The sequence below is a fragment of the Tachysurus vachellii genome, chromosome 3, assembly GCF_030014155.1.
Source record: "Tachysurus vachellii isolate PV-2020 chromosome 3, HZAU_Pvac_v1, whole genome shotgun sequence".
NCBI lineage: Eukaryota > Metazoa > Chordata > Actinopteri > Siluriformes > Bagridae > Tachysurus > Tachysurus vachellii.
The window spans coordinates 33257133-33274774 of NC_083462.1; the positions used below are offsets into that span (position 1 = coordinate 33257133).

Below are 17642 nucleotides of genomic sequence, written 5' to 3' on the forward strand. Positions count from 1 at the left end.
CCGGGGGAGGAAACCGGAGTACCTGGAGGAAACCCCCGAGGCACGGGGAGAACATGCAAACTCCACACACACGAGGTGGAGGCGGGAATCGAACCCCAACCCTGGAGGTGTGAGGCAAACATGCTAACCACTAAGCCACCGTGTCCCCCCTATTCTTCTTCTTCTTATTATTATTATTATTAATTTTTATTCCATTTTATTTCTATAGCTCTTTCAACAACAGACAACGTCACAAAGCCGCTTTACAGAAATCTACAGAATATAAATTCTACATTTTAAAATGAAATGAATTACATTTTATTTTTTTAGCGAGCGAGCCAGCGTGAGTGCGGTGAGGAAAACCGTCCTGACGTGATACGAAGAAGAAACCAAATGGCAAATGGCCTGTGTTTTCTGTAAAGAGGAAATGATGGTGCAGAGTTTTAGTGCTGAGCTGCTTCACTACAGAGAATGTGATAATAATGACAGCTGTCAGGAGACTGGAAATCAGTTTTTTTTTGTTTTGTTTTTTTTTGCCATTGCACTGCGGACATTGATGATGTTACTGAGGACATTTCACAAACCAATTCCTTTACAGTTAAATGAAATATTGATGACAACAAGGGCTAAATAATGCATGGCTAATAAAGCTGCGACGTGATGCTGATCGAGTGGAAACATGTAACATTACTGTGTTCAGTCAAGCAACACCTACAGAAATTGTAATAATACGCATTGCGTGTGCTTTAAGGTGCCCTAGAGAGAATAATCACTGACTACAGATAATAGCAGGCCTCTGAGTCAGGATGAAGGATTCGTCTCTCCTCCAAGGCTCTCTGGACATCAGTGAAATAGAGGAAAAACAGGACATGAGGTCACAATAGTGTCAGAGTCCAAATAAAATCTCTCAGTCTCGACTTAATTCAGGTGGACAGAATTATAATCGTTTAAACACAACAACCAGCAACAGACGCCATTGATTGTTCACTGATTCGAACAGTACGGCTTGAGTTAAGTTAAAATAACTCGAATATATTTAAAACGATAGAATAGGCATTTATTTTTTACATTTGTCTTTTGTCTGCTGTGTTGTTGTGGATATCGTCCCATGTTACTGCACCCTGCCGTTTATTTATCTTATTCACGGTTCGAGAAAATCTGACACGAGGTTTTCACTTTGTCCCAAGCATTTCACTGTTCACAAGGTTTACAGAGGTTTTTTTTTTTTTATTTACTCAGAATAAAAGCATAACGCAGCCGGAAAGACAGAACGATAGGAATTGAGAACACGAGGCATTAAAGGAGCAGGAGGATTCAGGAAAAACAGAACAGATGAAAGATCAGATAAGAAGAAAAGCAAACTGATGTCTGTAGATGAAACTACACAGAAGAAAATACACAGGACAATTTTCTTGAGCATGAACGGATCTGCAGTACTTTAATGGAGACATAGGAAGTGGGCGTGGTCTTGATTGTTTTTGTCCTAAACGTGTGTATATGTAATCAACACCATTAATTGAGATCATTAAGCATCGCTACGATCTGATTTGTGAAGCCTGAAAAAAGGAAAGGTTAGTACTGGGTTTAAACTTGGGACTTCAGGGTGTTTACTACAGTACATGCCCTGTTGCATGAAGTTAAAGCTCAACCCTGGTACTGCTTGGATTTTCAGGTTATTTTACAGCTGCCGTCGCTAACGTTTGTTGATCGTCTTGTTGCGAGATCATTTTAGACTTTAACTATTATTACAAGGCTCAAAGATGTAATATGATGACAGAAAGAAACCCATCATCGGTCTTCTGCTAGGCCGTTGATCCACTAGGCTTCATACTGATCTGTGGCTTTGGTCAATTCATCATTCAAGCGTCTCTGAGATTCTGTCCTTCATTTATAAGCTCATGCTGCCGTGATTTCCTGATTTTATAGCACCTTTAATATCTGTGCATTATTCTATGTCTGAGATTCATATTAATCTGCTGAACATGACTTTTGTTCCTGTACTGCTAACTGTATAATTAGTATAAATGTTTTTTGTAAATGTTATTGTTTTTAAGAAAAGAACCAAAATGTTCTCAGTACTCTGGGGATCCTGCTTGCTGTCAGCAGAGAAAGAAACACAGCTATCTAGGACTGCACACGAGACGAGAGAAAAAAAAAAATGCTGGTACACCAAACTCCTTAGGGTTGAATTTTAATAGGGTTTTATAAAGGCCATGAAGATGCCTGTTACATTCCCACTCATAAAGGATGCTCGGCCTTCATTGTTATGCAATTCCCTGTTGCTGCTTCATCATTATACAATTCCATAAAAACTTATCCGATACACAACGCAGAGCCACCGGGTTATTGAACCGGCAAAGTAATTGTATAAGGAACCAGGGCTTCTTTTTTCGAGGTGTTTATTGACAGCGTTTAAAATAGCCTGTGTAAATGAAACGGCTTTACTGTGACTATAAATCCAGCTGACCTCTGCATGCCGTGATGTGATGACGGATAAATCTTTGCTGGAAATGGATCTTTAAATCTGACCCAGACTGACTCAAAGCCTCTCCCAGCATTGGCCTCAATGTAAGAGATGCTCATGGTTAACGAAGGCAGGGCAGGATTAATAAACAGAAACTCATCTATCTCCTTTCTCTCTTTCTCTCTCTCATTTTCTTCCAGCTCTCCCGTTCTCCTTGTAGGACCTACACTTCCTAGTTAGAGGGCAGCTCCACCGGATCCACACCAGCAGCCATGGCAGAAGACGCAGACATGCGCAACGAGCTCTCGGACATGCAGCAGCGTGCCGACCAGCTAGCCGATGAGGTGAGGGTCTCAGATGTCTTTGAGCTCATTCATTATCAGTATATAAATTGTCGTTAGCATTGTGTAATGAATATTCATTTCAGTCATGATTATTCAATTAGGAATCATGTCGGAGCTTGTTAGTGAACTACTTTGGCAGTTTTTGCCTACGTAGCCGATGTGGCAATTTCTTTTGCCACTGGAATGCTTCAGGCTGTTTGGCATCTTGCTGTGGGGGGAACGTAGACGTCTAGCGTAGACGTCGTCTCCACTGGCGGAAATTCTTGCGTCGTATTTATGAGTAAGCCTGATCTTGCGAGAAAATTTGTACCAATTCAAATGAAACAGTTAGAGTAAATGATAAACAGTTACAAATGCTACCGATGCGTCTACGCTCTCAATACACATATATAGCGTGTACATGTTGCTCAAATGTCCACGTGGCTTAACAGAAAAGTGTTTGCTTTATCATCCTGAGACTGATCCTTCAAGTCCTAGACATCCATACCAAAGAGCCAAGAGAGCAAATGTTCAGAGCAATCGCAATGGCGTTAGTTAATCATGGCCTTCTTTGATTAAAGATTTAACACATTTTATCCAGGTGTGTTTTTTCAGCATTGCTGAAGTTCTTAGGTTCCTAAAGATGGTAAAACGATCCATTAGGTTAAATGTGGTAACTTGGTAATAGATTCAAGACTCCGAAGGCTTTCAGCTGTTCGATAGAAAAGACTTTAGTAAAAGCACAGACTTTATTGATCTGTAGTTTTAGATAACTTGTTTAGCAAAGTTTAGAAATAATAACTGTTCAATAATGTAATTATCTTCTGTCGTTTTCTTATATGATATAGTGAGAGAAAGTGAAAAAATAAATAAATAAATAAATAAAGAAGAAGAATTAGAACTTCAGTAACTCAGTGCTGTCAATAATATAAACTGCGCACACTTTAATTACCTCATGTACTTATTATGTTATGCTTCTCCGACAACCCTTAGGTCTTAAAGGTCTTTATCTTTTATCGTACTTCTGTTTATAACGCGTAATGTCTTCTGTCTCTTTCCACAGTCACTGGAAAGCACTCGCCGCATGCTGCAGCTGGTGGAAGAGGTCAGTCATCTGAACTGTATTATAACAACTATATATCTCTAGTATGCTCGCTTTTAATAGACAATACAGTTTTATGAGCTATAAGAATTGTTGTGGTAAATTAGTTGGGTCTCTTTTACATTTCTGTCCACTGCCTGCTAAGCTCAACTGACAGATGGACTGTTTGACCAGGAGCAAGTTCAGTGTTTCTTTTATTGAATGGCCTCTCAAGGTCATGTTTGTAATACTCTAGAGGCAGAAAAGAGGACAGCGATCCACTGGTTTGAATGTAAGGAACATACACACTGGAGATCAAAATGAGAGAACAATTTATAAACAATTGTCATCTTAATAATATGTAAAATAATGTCATCTTCACTGCTCAACAGTTGAAGGAGTTTTTGTCCTGTCTATACTGTATCATGCTACCAGAACACCTTTTCCACAAAATAACTAAGGCATTTCAACAAAAAACATTATTTTGCAGAAAACACACGGATCAAAATTAGAGAACAACAATGACTGTAGCATGGAAAAAGATTACAACAAAATGTTCTGAAGGTTACAACAGTCAGCAATTAGTAGGAAGTGTACAAGCCTCTGCTCTGAATGACATCAGCACATCTGCGGCCACAGGACAGCACTAGTCTCTGTGATGGAGGGAAGACTGATTGAAAAAAGTCGATTTTCTTGCTTAAAGATTTGATAATCTAGAGATAATCCGGGTTTCGAACTGCGTCATACATTCTCACAGTACAGATGCGTAGCAGCAGGTTTTCCATCACGGTATGGACAACCTGAGCCTAACACATCAACCCCCCCAGGATTCATTTATTGCTGAAGCAAAGACCAGCTCCATTTTCTGAGCTCCATCTCAGCCTGATTTATGGCACCGTGATTATAAGAAACGTCGATGCCGCATCCACTGAAAAATGCTGACACAGCCTCTCTTCTGATTTAAGCTCAGGCACATTAACTGACATTTACAAAGGACAGTATAGCAAAGACATCCCAAGAAAATCACCACAGATGATTTTTTTTTTAAAGAAGGTTGCTAATAACTTTTGGATAAAAATGTTCAGAGGTGGGAGGTTTACGCAGGCCAGAGGATGTCAATACTTTCACTGAAGCTGATCAATGACTCAGTCAAGCACTGAGTATTCAATATATCGATGTCTGGGACTTTCATAACAGCATGCACACATAGTTTCTGAGCTTTTAAGGGTACAACTAAGCTAGAAATGTTAAAAAATGGGCCATGGTTGTGTTTAAGAATCAAGGATAACACAATGATCTGATTGATATATATATATATATATACACACACACACTCACCGGCCACTTTATTAGGTACTAGTACCGGTGTGGTCTTCTGCTGCTGTAGCCCATCCGCCTCAAGGTTCGACGTGTTGTGTGTTCAGAGATGCTCTTCTGCATACCTCGGTTGTAACGAGTGGTTATTTGAGTTCCTGTTGCCTTTCTATCAGCTCGAACCAGTCTGGCCATTCTCCTCTGACCTCTGGCATCAACAAGGCATTTGCGCCCACAGAACTGCCGCTCACTGGATATTTTCTCTTTTTCGGACCATTCTCTGTAAACCCTAGAGATGGTTGTGTGTGAAAATCCCAGTAGATCAGCAGTTAGTGAAATACTCAGACCAGCCCGTCTGGCACCAACAACCATGCCACGTTCAAAGTCACTTAAATCACCTTTCTTCCCCATTCTGACGCTCGGTTTGAACTGCAGCAGATCGTCTTGACCATGTCTACATGCCTAAATGCATTGTTGCTGCCATGTGATTGGCTGATTAGAAAGTTGCGTTAACGAGCAGTTGGACAGGCGTACCTAATAAAGTGGCCGGTGAGTGTGTGTGTATATGTATATATATATATAAATAAACACTAGATTCATTGTGCAATGATAATCACATGTTCGACTGTAGCCCATGTGGTTAGCTAGCTATTTTAATCCAATATAATAACACTAAGAAATCAGTCTCTCCAGAATTACACAATTTTGCATTCACATAAATTAACGCAAAATCCACTTAATATTTTGGAAGTTTGCAGTTTTTTCAAAATGACCTCAGATTTTCTGTAGATTTGAGCTAAGATCCATCGTGTGATGTCATTACAACACAAATTCAGCCAAAGCCCTCTTTCATTAACGTGTGTGGAACATAATTACAGCTCTACAGGAAGTCCTTACATATGTTTTCATTGCTAGGAGTTTAAAAGAAGAAAAAATTAAAACACAGAAAAAAAACAGCAAAATCAAACATTATAATGTGATTGGCCTCAACAATCACTAAAAACTTAGGCCCCGTTCACACTGCAGGTAAAAGTGGCCCAAATCTGATTTTTTTGGGGTCATGTGACCAGGTCAGACTTCTTCAGGAGTAGTGTGAACACTCAAATCTAACCCAGATCTGATTTTTTCAAATCAGATTCAGACCACTTCCATATGTGGTCCTGAATCAGACCCAAATCTGATTTTTTTCAATGTGGCCGCAGTGTGAACAACCGAGGCGGATTTGATGCGACTTTTACGTCAATCTACATCGACATTCGTCACAATTATGCCCCGGCGAGTTCGCACACAAACGTGACTACGCCTACAAAATGGATCAAATCATCAAAAGTTGCCCTCGACATCCGAAAATTTTGAAAACACTGCGTCTCTGTGCTGCCATTACACAAACATTTAGAAAGAAAAGCGACAATGCTTACTTCCTCCATAACCTCGCCAACTTTAGCGCAACGGCGTGCTGCGTGTGACGTCATTGTTATTGTTCGTTTGCACATGCGGATCAGTTTGAAACAGCAAACAGTTCACACTGGTATCTGATATAGGCCACATTTTAAAAGGTAATGTGAACAGACAAACAAAAAAAAATCTGATCTGAGCAAAATATCCGAATTGAGCATTAAGACTCGCAGTGTGAACGCGGCCCTAGTGAAGCCCTCGAGGGACTTATATCATGACATACTGAATGCTGTCTGCGTGACTGACTTAAGACATTCTCATAATGATGATTATTTCACGTACACATTGGAGTCTTACCCCATTATTATAATCCCCAGCAGTGACGGTTTGCTGTATCGTTTCCTGGCCAAAGCAAAAGATTCTTCAAAACACTTCAAAACCATCTCCAAACTCCATACAGAAAGAATTTCACCATTCTTCAGGCTTAAGGAAGTCACTGAGGCATTCGTTTAGGTCATTTGATGGTTTCTATGAAACAAGCTTCAACAATTGGACTATAATCAGCACCCCAGTCACCTTGTATCATCATTATCACCTCACCAATACTGTACGTTTCAACGCGTACAGTAATTTAAGAAGTCTGACAAAAAGGAAGAGGGCAGTGTGTTTGGTATCTGTGCATTCTTAACTGCTGATGTTTATGCTACAGCATTTTCCCGAATCACATAACAACTCTGTAACCCTGTAACCTGACATTTCGTTGTCCTGCACCTTTCCTTGACTCCAACTCATAAAAGAATCCTGTAACTTCTCCTAGTGATCGTACCTCATCTTTGTTTCCGCTCTTTCCTACTTTCTTTCACCGTCATCTACGCCAACCTCGCCATGCCACTTGATGCATAGAGTAAAGATGCTGGTATCAGGACTTTGGTTATGCTGGATGAGCAAGGAGGTAAGTTGAAATGCTTTACAGATGGATAATAAAAACATGATTAGAATATGATTACTTACATAAAACCTGTGTTTCTCATTTGTAATGTAATGTAATGTTAAATAATGTTAAGTAATCTTAACTGAATCGCAGACGATGAATCAAATGGATGCTTTAATGAACCGATCGATAGTTCGATTCTTTCTTTTATATGTTTTAGGTTTGTTTTTTCACTGTTTTTCTTTCGACTAACATCTTTCTGAATCTTTCCTTATCCTTTATTCTTCTGTCCTTCTGATCTTTTGTGCTTCTTTACTTCAAGATGCACTCTAGCAGAAACACAACGTGACCACTGAGTTAAATGACCTTTTTTATTCTACATCTGGTCAGTTTAAAGCTGTACCATCAGTGGAAAGCAAAAATATTAACCCGAAAAAAAAAGTTTCTTTCTCTGCGTGGGGAAAAACAATTAAAAAACAAATGCTCGATATAGCTGGTGATGACAAACATCACTCTTTCCCAATAAACACTAATATCTTTATTGTATAATCCCTGGTTCCAGGAGTCGAACGCAAGCTCTGTAATGTCGAAGTGTTTGCTATTAGAAAACAAATCTACGCTGCCAACTAACGTCCAGTGACTTTGCATTTTGAGCTGTTATTGAAATCTTAACCATTTTAAATTCATGGGAATTAAAATGGACTGAAATAAAAAAAAAAAGAGAAATTGTGATTCGTTAAATTTCATTGGCTCTAAAAGGACGTTACGTTTTTAAGAATCTCCGTGTGGATAATAATGGTTTCGTGAGTTTACTTTTACTTTATCGTCTCTTCCTGCTAATTCTGTTGGAGATTTCTCTCCACACGCCTACTGTACACACTAGAAACCAATGAATACGGCTTCAAAGCCAGGGATTCTACAAATCTGACGATGGAGCTAACATCCCCTAACAACACATCTAACAGCGTCAGACTGCATCCCCACTGATCACGCAGCCACCTCCGCCATGTTCATGTCTTACCCCCACCCAGACAAATAAACTGAGATTTACACCCACTGTTTCAGTGAGACTCGCAGACTTTGACTCAGCGTGCTATACTGTAGCACACCTCAGGCTCGAGGTGAAAGATTTCTGTCCTGAGGTTTGATTAAAATTCAAAAAAAGCTTTGAAACACTGTGGCTCATCTCAACTTAATGCTCGATTACTGCCTCAGGGATCTGTTTAAATTTGTTTGCTTCTCGAACTCATTATACTTTAAGACAGAATGATCTTTTATACAGTATCTGAAAGGTTTTCCAGTATAGGGATCATTTTGCTGTCAGTAAAGCCACTCAAATGCACGCTGTCCCTGTAAGTGTTAGATAAGCCACGTCCAGCTTGATAGTGTTCACTACTCCGAAATAAAAAAGCCAATAAAATTTATTCCACTGCTGTCATCCCTTTGTCCTGACCAGAACAACTTGATCGTGTTGAAGATGGCATGAACCATATCAACCAAGACATGAAGGAGGCCGAGAAAAATTTAAAAGATTTAGGGAAATGCTGTGGCCTTTTCATATGTCCATGTAACAAGTAGGTACTGACCATGTAACAGAGGGGTCTTTTGCGTATGTGGTGGCGTCCGTTTTTTTCCTCCTTTGTTATCCTTTTGTCACAGTGACTGTCTGAAGTTTTTTTTTTTTTTTTTTTCTGCTCTTCTTTGTCTTCTCTTTCCTCTTTTCTTTCTTTCTTTCTTTCTTCCCTGTCTTCTTCTGACGTGCTTCGTTCTGTGGGGGATAAATTGCTTGTTGTTTAATCAGAACAACTGGAGCGCATCGAAGAGGGGATGGACCAAATCAATAAGGACATGAAGGATGCAGAAAAGAATTTGAACGATCTAGGAAAATTCTGTGGTCTTTGCTCCTGTCCATGTAACAAGTAGGTGCTGCTTGCCTGCCTGCCTGCCTGCCTGCCTAAAAATATTAGAACATAAAATAATACACCCCAGAAATCTAATAGCTCTAACCAGCAGTAGCCAAACTCACTACCCACGCTTTTCATCATGACCTGCCCCAAAGGAAACAACAGCAACAAAGCATGAGCCATTGGGCGTACACACACACACACACACACACTCTCACACACACGTCCAGCTGCCCTCCAGACTTGGCTCTGAGTCCTCTATGAAAGAGCGACTGTCCATCAGATATATGAAGTAAGGCATGCTGCACTGATCCTGACGTCTGACTTTGCTTATAAACTTTCTCTGGAAAACGCATGCAATGATCAACACGATGGTCCTTTAGAAAACTTTAACGTTGGAAATCTCAAAGGATCCACCATTAAAAAAAAAGTATGGATGTGCCAAAAGTCAATTATTAGGGTGTGTGAATCAAATCGGACACCGTAGTCGTTTTGGTGAGCTTTTGATGAGCTTATTTATCAATCACAAACATGGCAATTAAATATTTATTTAATACAGATTTGCTTTAATTTATAATGAAAGAACGAACCTATTAAACATCATCAGCTGACCAAATGTAATGTCTCAACTTTGAGAGCACATCCATCAACGCCACTGGCTTGAATGAGTGAAACAGCATGACCCTGAATGCAAAATGCATGTTGATGCGACTCTTGCTATTAATGACATTAATGCTGCCTGTTAAACCTGTTAAACTATGATGCATAATGACGCTCACAATGCTGAAGATTAACACATATTGTTTCTTATTTAGTGCCTTCATTAACACGATATTAAACCAAAGACTGATCAAAATACTGCGAGATAGCAGTGTTCAGAGAGAGGGGCAGAGTGTATGACAGTGATGTCTGCTTTAATCTGATTATCTTGGCTACGGATAGCGATGCCTTCGGATGTAGAAGTCATCTGAAAGAATATCCAAGCAAATCGTTGATTTATCCAACAGCTAATACGACCGTAAAATGACGGGTCGCGCTGTTAGAGATAAATAATCTATAAGAAACAGCAAGTCCTGAAATGTTTTATTCCTCTTATATCTACTGTGACACACCAATTTGCCAACAATTAGGGTTTATATTATGGTATATCTTTTTATCCATTTATGGTTACCTTAAATGTTCTATAATGTCCTTGAGAGAGAGGTTAGTTAGCTGTTATCACGTACATTAGAGCAGCTGTACAGTAAATAATCTTTCCCTCACTTCTATTTGAACTTTTTGTAATATTTTTAATATTAAATTTAGCTTAAATACATTTCAAACGTTAGTAAACAAACTCCGACTTCATTACGGATACGTCCTAAAGTTAGCTTTAGCTTACAGTAGATGTTGGACAATACGACCTGTTATTAATTAAATAATTCGTTAATTATCTTTCAGGCAGAAATTTAATCACACTCTTTGTATATGAGGGGTTAAAAATTTGGTCCGCATGTCAACATCGCCTCTATTACAACTCAGACACTTCTGTTTCATGTCACTAAGATTTCACAGTATGACATACTGCTACTGATGGCATTTATTAGGACCACAAGCGGTGTGTTAAAAGCAATTAAAGCTTCAGAATGCCACATTAAGTGAAGCTAAACACATTGCCAACATCGTTGGATGGTAGAGATTATAAATAACACTGCAGTGGGCAGTCTGGCTTTTTCTCAGCTTAGCTTCAAGATCTGGATAAGAGTATTTATCCGTGTGAACGACACCAGAACGAAATGTTCTCGCTCATTTTAGACAAACCAGATTCTGCTCTAGAATCATGACAGACTTTCATAAAGAGCGAGAGCATTAACGCTAACCTAAGCGTGTTGTTCTTCTAACATCGTCTCATCCCGTGCAATCTTATGAAGGATTTGCATAGTCTAATAAAACATATAACGTACTGTAGAGACTCGATCAGATTAGTTTCCTCCCTGTAATATGTCGAGCCAGCGATAAATCTTGCTACCGCAAACGAGGCGAAAACATTTTAACAGTGGAGCCCAAATTAAAATGGTGACCTAGGAATGGGTTCTCTCTCGTCCCTCCAGTTTCTTTTCTTTTGCAGTTGTTTGCACTTGTCTCTGACAGTGTGGCAGTCCTGTTATTCTGTGTTGTCTGTCTGCCCAGGCTTGTCTTCTTTGTTATTTGTCATAATCAGAGCTAAAACAAACCGTTCTCACTGAGAAGGGGAAGCAGTCCAAAAGGAAGTAATGCACGGATGGGTTCCAGCTTTCTGTTAGCTAGTTTCCCCCTTGTTTTTTTTTTTTTTTTTTATCCATCGTGTTAAACCAAAGATATGCGTTTTAGCCCACAAGCCATGTATGTTATGTGTCAGCAAGGCCTAACATTTCAGTTAGAACTGATTTGGTTATGCCTGTGTGTTAGTCCAGCATTTGTCCACTGTTGCTAGTGTGTGTGGGTGGAAACACTGATCATATGGAGGCTTTCCGGCCACCTTGGCGCTCATGTTCGTTATGATTCATGCAGAATGAAGAGTGGAGGCAGCAAGGCCTGGGGCAACAACCAGGATGGTGTGGTGAACAGCCAGCCTGCCCGTGTGGTTGATGAACGGGAACAGATGGCCATCAGCGGAGGTTTCATCCGCAGGTAAGGATAAATCGGACGAGAACTGGATTTTTAATGCATAAGCGGAGGGTTAAGAGGGTTATAACGGGGAGGGTTAAGCTATACCTCTGAGACAGCATTAGATAAGGCTAACTGATGTCACATACAGTGTATATAGCAAGGGATGACTCATGACTGTCGCATGCTCAGAACAAGTTACCCAGGAAAGGACAGCAGTCCATCCCACATACACACACACACACACACACACTTGCACACTCATTCACAGCTGGCGACAATATAGAATCACCAATCAACCTACTGGCATGTCTCTGGGGTGTGAGAGGAAACCTGAGCACTCAAAGGAAACACATTTCAACCCAGAACATGATAAACAAAACAGTAACTCAAGCTCATGTGTGAAGCGGGGACCCTGGAGCTCATGACCTGTCCTGTATGTCATCGTCTGTGCAGGGTAACAGAGGATGCCCGAGAAAATGAGATGGATGAGAACTTGGAGCAGGTGGGAGGCATCATTGGTAACCTGCGCCACATGGCCCTGGACATGGGCAACGAGATTGACACCCAGAATCGCCAAATTGACAGGATCATGGACAAGGTGGGTCCCAGGAGAACGTTCAGGATTTTTTTATCATGCTTCTGTCTGTAAAAGTTATCAACTGCATCACATTATTAATATATTTATTGATGATTTTTAACACTTTGAACTCGAGTCAGTCAGATTTAAGAAAAAATATAATGTATAGTTGTTTTGAATGCTGGACAGTGAGCCTGATAAAAAAAAAAAAAAAAAAACACACACAAAATTAAGGGCATCCGACGTACAAGATGCTTGAACAATTTCCATTTTCCATTTTTTTGTTGTCTCTCAGGCTGAGTCCAACAAGACCAGGATTGATGAAGCCAACCAGAGGGCCACAAAGATGCTTGGCAGCGGTTAAGCATCTAAATCGCCTGCTTTTACTAACCGTGCAGTTTGTCAAAAAGCGCAAACATGCTTTTATCTTGGTATTTACCTTCTAGGTTTGCACACATGCACATATCACCCCCACATTGTAAATGTTGTTCTGTGTGCTGTCTGTCAGCTTTTTCAATGATAGTCCTCGTAAAAATGATTTCTTATACTCTGTATCATTCTTTCCAAAGGTTGTATATAGTGCTGGCTCGGTGGCTCTAGCTCACTTGTGAAGTTTTTATTCTTTTTTTTCGTTTGTTTGTATTTTTGTTTTTGTTTTTTTGTCACCTATATATGTATGTGTATATATGTATACATATAGACACTTGATATATGTATACATATATATTAAATATGATATAAACCTCTTTACTGGATGAAATATATAATAGGAATGCTCTACAAAATGTCTTTCCTTTTCAGTATCTCAGTATCGTCTTAGTAAAACTGTGTCATTTCATTAGGCTACTGTCATGCTCCTTATTTCGATGTTGTCATGGCAAACGACGAACGGGGTTAAAAAAGACGATCAATCGTATACGACTTATATGATTATACCGATACAAAAAGCACTTACAGTATACTTCCTTGGTTTGTTTTCCTCATCACAAACATAATCAGTTACCGTTTTAGACAAAGTGCAACTAGATTCTGTAGCTGTAATAGACATTGCATTCCGAGTGGTGTGAATTGTGCATTATGCATGACGAATAGTAGATTTTAGCGTCTTATACATAAAACTTGTCTTAAAAATATGAAAAAAAAAAAAAAAAAAAGAAAGAAAAGAATCATGGCAGTAGCAAAAATTGACAAAAGCATGCTCAGTATTAGGACACAGTTGAACGTTCCATATTCCTGCAAGTTTGCAATAGTGCTCTCTTTCTGTCAATATATACATACATATATATATATATATATATTTACAGACTGTGACCATCGATGTAACATAATGCAACACGACCGAAAGAAGAACACGTAACAGACATGACAAAAGTGGCGGTTCTGCAAAAATGACCAGTTTTCTAAATGATTTATGCAGCCTGGAAATAAGATAATGACTGAAGTGCTGAATGGTGGAGACTAGTTGTTTTCTGTATCATAGGTTTTGGATGCTCTGAGAAAAAAAACTGAATAAAAATAAAACAAAAATAAACAAACATTTGCAATGTAAAGCAAAGATGCACATTTCTGAGAGATCTTACTTTTATAAGAAGACTGTATCCTGTTAGTTTAATTTCCCTGTGTGGTTTGTTATTGGTTAAAAAAAAAAAAGGAAAAAAAAAAAAAAGAAAAAGCAAAAAGATAATAATCCGTGACACACACACACACACACAAAAAAAAAGAGGTTTTTTTGTTGCTTCTGTACTTTAGAGCTATGCACAACAAATTGCTACGATGTTGAATAGTCTGTATAAGAAGACAAATAAATACCTTATCTGAATGACACAATAGGTTAAACTGTGAGACTGGTGTCCTCGATGCATGTAATATTAAAAATCTCCCTCTGTATCCTGTCAGTCTGTGACGTGGTTGAACATTTTGTAGCTAGCTGAATTAATTAAAATGAATATAACCCCTCCTGTATGGGTTGTCATTATTGTTTTGCATGGATGTATTGAACTGCAAAAGATCAGAACTTTCTTTTTTTGGACAAATCCTGAATGGAAAGTTGATAACCCTGATAAAACTTAAGGAAGGGGGGTTATGGATTCATCCAAATTTAACTATAGATGTACAGTATGTGGAGCTCTGCACTGCTGCACTGTAGCAATGACACCATTGTTACTTTACAGCACGTGGCTTTTGTAACCAATTACAGAACCACTAAATCTTACTTATAAAAAAATAAATAAATAATAATTCAAATAAAATAAAAAAAAAAAAAAAACAATGAAAATATTTCTTCTTTAAAATGGGCTGTGGATGTAAACGAAGTGGGTTAAAGAGATTATTTAATAAATGAAATAATGCTGATTAATGTACAAAATGAGCTGAACTCGATCTAAAACCATGACTTTAAAAAATTGAAAGGTATTTCTACACAGTATATTTCCATATAATATATAATAATATTCATATAGAGGGGGGCACGGTGGCTTAGTGGTTAGCACGTTCGCCTCACACCTCCAGGGTTGGGGGTTCGATTCCACCTTGTGTGTGTGGAGTTTGCATGTTCTCCCCGTGCCTCGGGGGTTTCCTCCGGGTACTCCGGTTTCCTCCTCAGGTCCAAAGACATGCATGGTAGGTTGATTGGCATCTCTGGAAAAATTGTCCATAGTGTGTGAGTGAATAAGAGTGTGTGTGCCCTGCGATGGGTTGGCACTCTGTCCAGGGTGTATCCTGCCTTGATGCCCGATGACGCCTGAGATAGGCACAGGCTCCCCGTGACCCGAGGTAGTTCGGATAAGCGGTAGAAAATGAACAAATGAATGAATGAATATTCATATAATAATATAAATGGAGAGACTCGAGTTTTACGACAGTTGGATCCCAGTTTTAAGTCAGTTACATATGAGACAGGATGCACCACAGACTACGGATACACAGCCTGAGGCATAGATGATGTATACAATAGAAAAAGCAGTGTTAACTCCACTGTTTACACGACATTTGTAGTGTAAACACAACTGAAGTATCGCTCACAACGTCCGAATGTATTTGAACAGACATTAGATTTGGGTCATGAACAGAACCTTTGGATCTTCACAAATTGGATTTTCCATACATCTTAGTACCAGAAATTTTGTATTTGTTCTCTGTAGTTATGCATCTTTGTGATTTCCAGTCTGGATGGCAGACAAAGTACCTTAGGAGTTTGCTGGTGATGTCACTGACTTTTGTTTTGGGGTATTTCTGCACAGCTCTCACCGTGTCACCATAGTATTCTTTGGGCAACCTTTCACCCATAGAGAAGTGTTTAGAATTAATATTGGTTTATCCTTTAACATCAACTTCAGTCTTCACAGGTGGAACATAGGCCTCAACCTAAGAATAGACATTCAGAGCTATTAACTGTGTAAACAATCGGTCTAAAAGAGCTCACCTGAGTAACAAGAAACACCTGGCAGTCACGTGTTCCAATATTTTTGATCACGTGGCTTGTTCGGAGTTAAATAAAATTCATAAAATAGAAGCTGAAATTCTGATCTATCGTCATATCGCAAACCCGGACTTATTCAGTGTACAGCAAAACCAGAAGAAATGGCTTTGTCGTCCCAATACTTTTAGAAGGGAATGTATACGGTATGTTGCATTATACTGCATTATGTATCTGTGGTTCAGCAGATGCTGGTAGCGCTTCATTCATCAGCTCTGTCTGCATTGTAAACAAGCTGACATCTGTTACTCTACCCTGCAAACAGACCTGCCTGTTCCTGCTGGCATTATTGGAGAATAATACATGCCTTTCTTTTGTTCCTATACCAGACAGATACACAAGGCATCGAGAGACACCTCTTTTTTTTTTTTTATTTCCCTCATCTTAGCTTGTAAAAAAAGTGAGCGTGTTGAGCTATGGCCCCTCCTGCAGTGGATTAGGATAGTACAGTAGAATAGGATTTCCTTTCTCCCCCCGCACCGGGCTTACAGAGGCACAGACGGCTGTGTTTGCACCAATGCAGTGGTGAATAAGCATGATGGCAATTGATGAGGGAGAAACAGCCTCCTACGGATGAAGGAGCAATTGCACCTGCCCACAGTCAGCTTTCCAGATTTTCCAGATCCTTCGTTTTCATTCTCTTTCTGTCTCACAAACTGAATTTCATGTCCTCTGATATCCCATCACCTCGTCTCTTTTTCCTTACATCAAAGACATCATGTGGATAAGCTGCTCTGATAAAGGCCTTGCCCACACTGCAGCACCCACATGGTTCTTACTGCTCTGTTGTGTGTACTGTAATATCAGTCTCAGGGCAAGGAGAAGCTGACATGACAGGAAGAAAAAAAGGATGACTGGTATGCACTGCGTCAGTATGGCGAAATCGACCTTACGAGTGGGTGTTTGTGAAAGGAATACCTGAATGCATCAGAGCTGGGGAGAAGAGAGATGGAGAGAAAAAGGGTGGGGCTCAGTCAGATCACACTGCATCCCCCTCTCTCTTTCTCAAGCTGTTATTTCTGTTCTCACCGCCTCCTCTCTCCTCTCTCCTCTCTCCTCTCTCATTCCCCACCCTCACAGCCTCTCAGAAACAACAGTAGAACAGTAACTTGAATTATACATCATCATCAATACCATCATCATCATCATCATCATCATCATCATTCCTATCAGCATGAACATACAGGGCTGGAAAAAAGCTACGCTGACTTCAGGCAAATGTCACGTGACTTGTGACAGGAATGGGGTAATCTGCTGCGCTGTGATTGGTAGGTTTGGTTGCTCACGTAAGATGGCTGACTCATAACTACTGAGTAGTGATGGGAAATCCGAATCTTTTCAGTGAATCACATCAAACGACTCTGACTCTTTCGGCTAGTCAACGACTCATTGACAGTTTTCATGAAAACAAGCCAAAGATGTTGGGCTTTGTTTAGTAAAATATGGTTCATTGATAAAGTAAAATATATAAACATCTTATTATAATTGTTTAGCTCATTTTAAACTTTGAGTGCCAATAAGTCTCTGAATTTGCATAAAGTATATAAAGTGTGTATGTTAAATTATCATTA

General features: G+C 39.5%; 1 protein-coding gene across 2 annotated transcripts in view; it reads left to right on the top strand.

Annotated features, from left to right (window-relative positions):
* snap25a (synaptosome associated protein 25a) overlaps nucleotides 1–14300 on the top strand; it is a 23017-nt gene extending 8717 nt beyond the window's left edge. Inside the window, exons 2-8 of one of the 2 annotated variants that reach the window (XM_060866866.1) lie at nucleotides 2644–2787; nucleotides 3830–3871; nucleotides 7460–7508; nucleotides 8944–9061; nucleotides 11921–12040; nucleotides 12473–12617; nucleotides 12892–14300. In XM_060866866.1, coding sequence (XP_060722849.1) covers nucleotides 2716–2787; nucleotides 3830–3871; nucleotides 7460–7508; nucleotides 8944–9061; nucleotides 11921–12040; nucleotides 12473–12617; nucleotides 12892–12960 — 615 coding nt within the window. In that variant the 5' untranslated portion in view covers nucleotides 2644–2715 and the 3' untranslated portion in view covers nucleotides 12961–14300. Of the gene's footprint in view, nucleotides 1–2643; nucleotides 2788–3829; nucleotides 3872–7459; nucleotides 7509–8943; nucleotides 9062–9288; nucleotides 9407–11920; nucleotides 12041–12472; nucleotides 12618–12891 lie in introns of both variants that reach the window. The other variant, XM_060866865.1, reaches the window with a different exon arrangement.
* Nucleotides 14301–17642: the final 3342 nt, after the last annotated feature.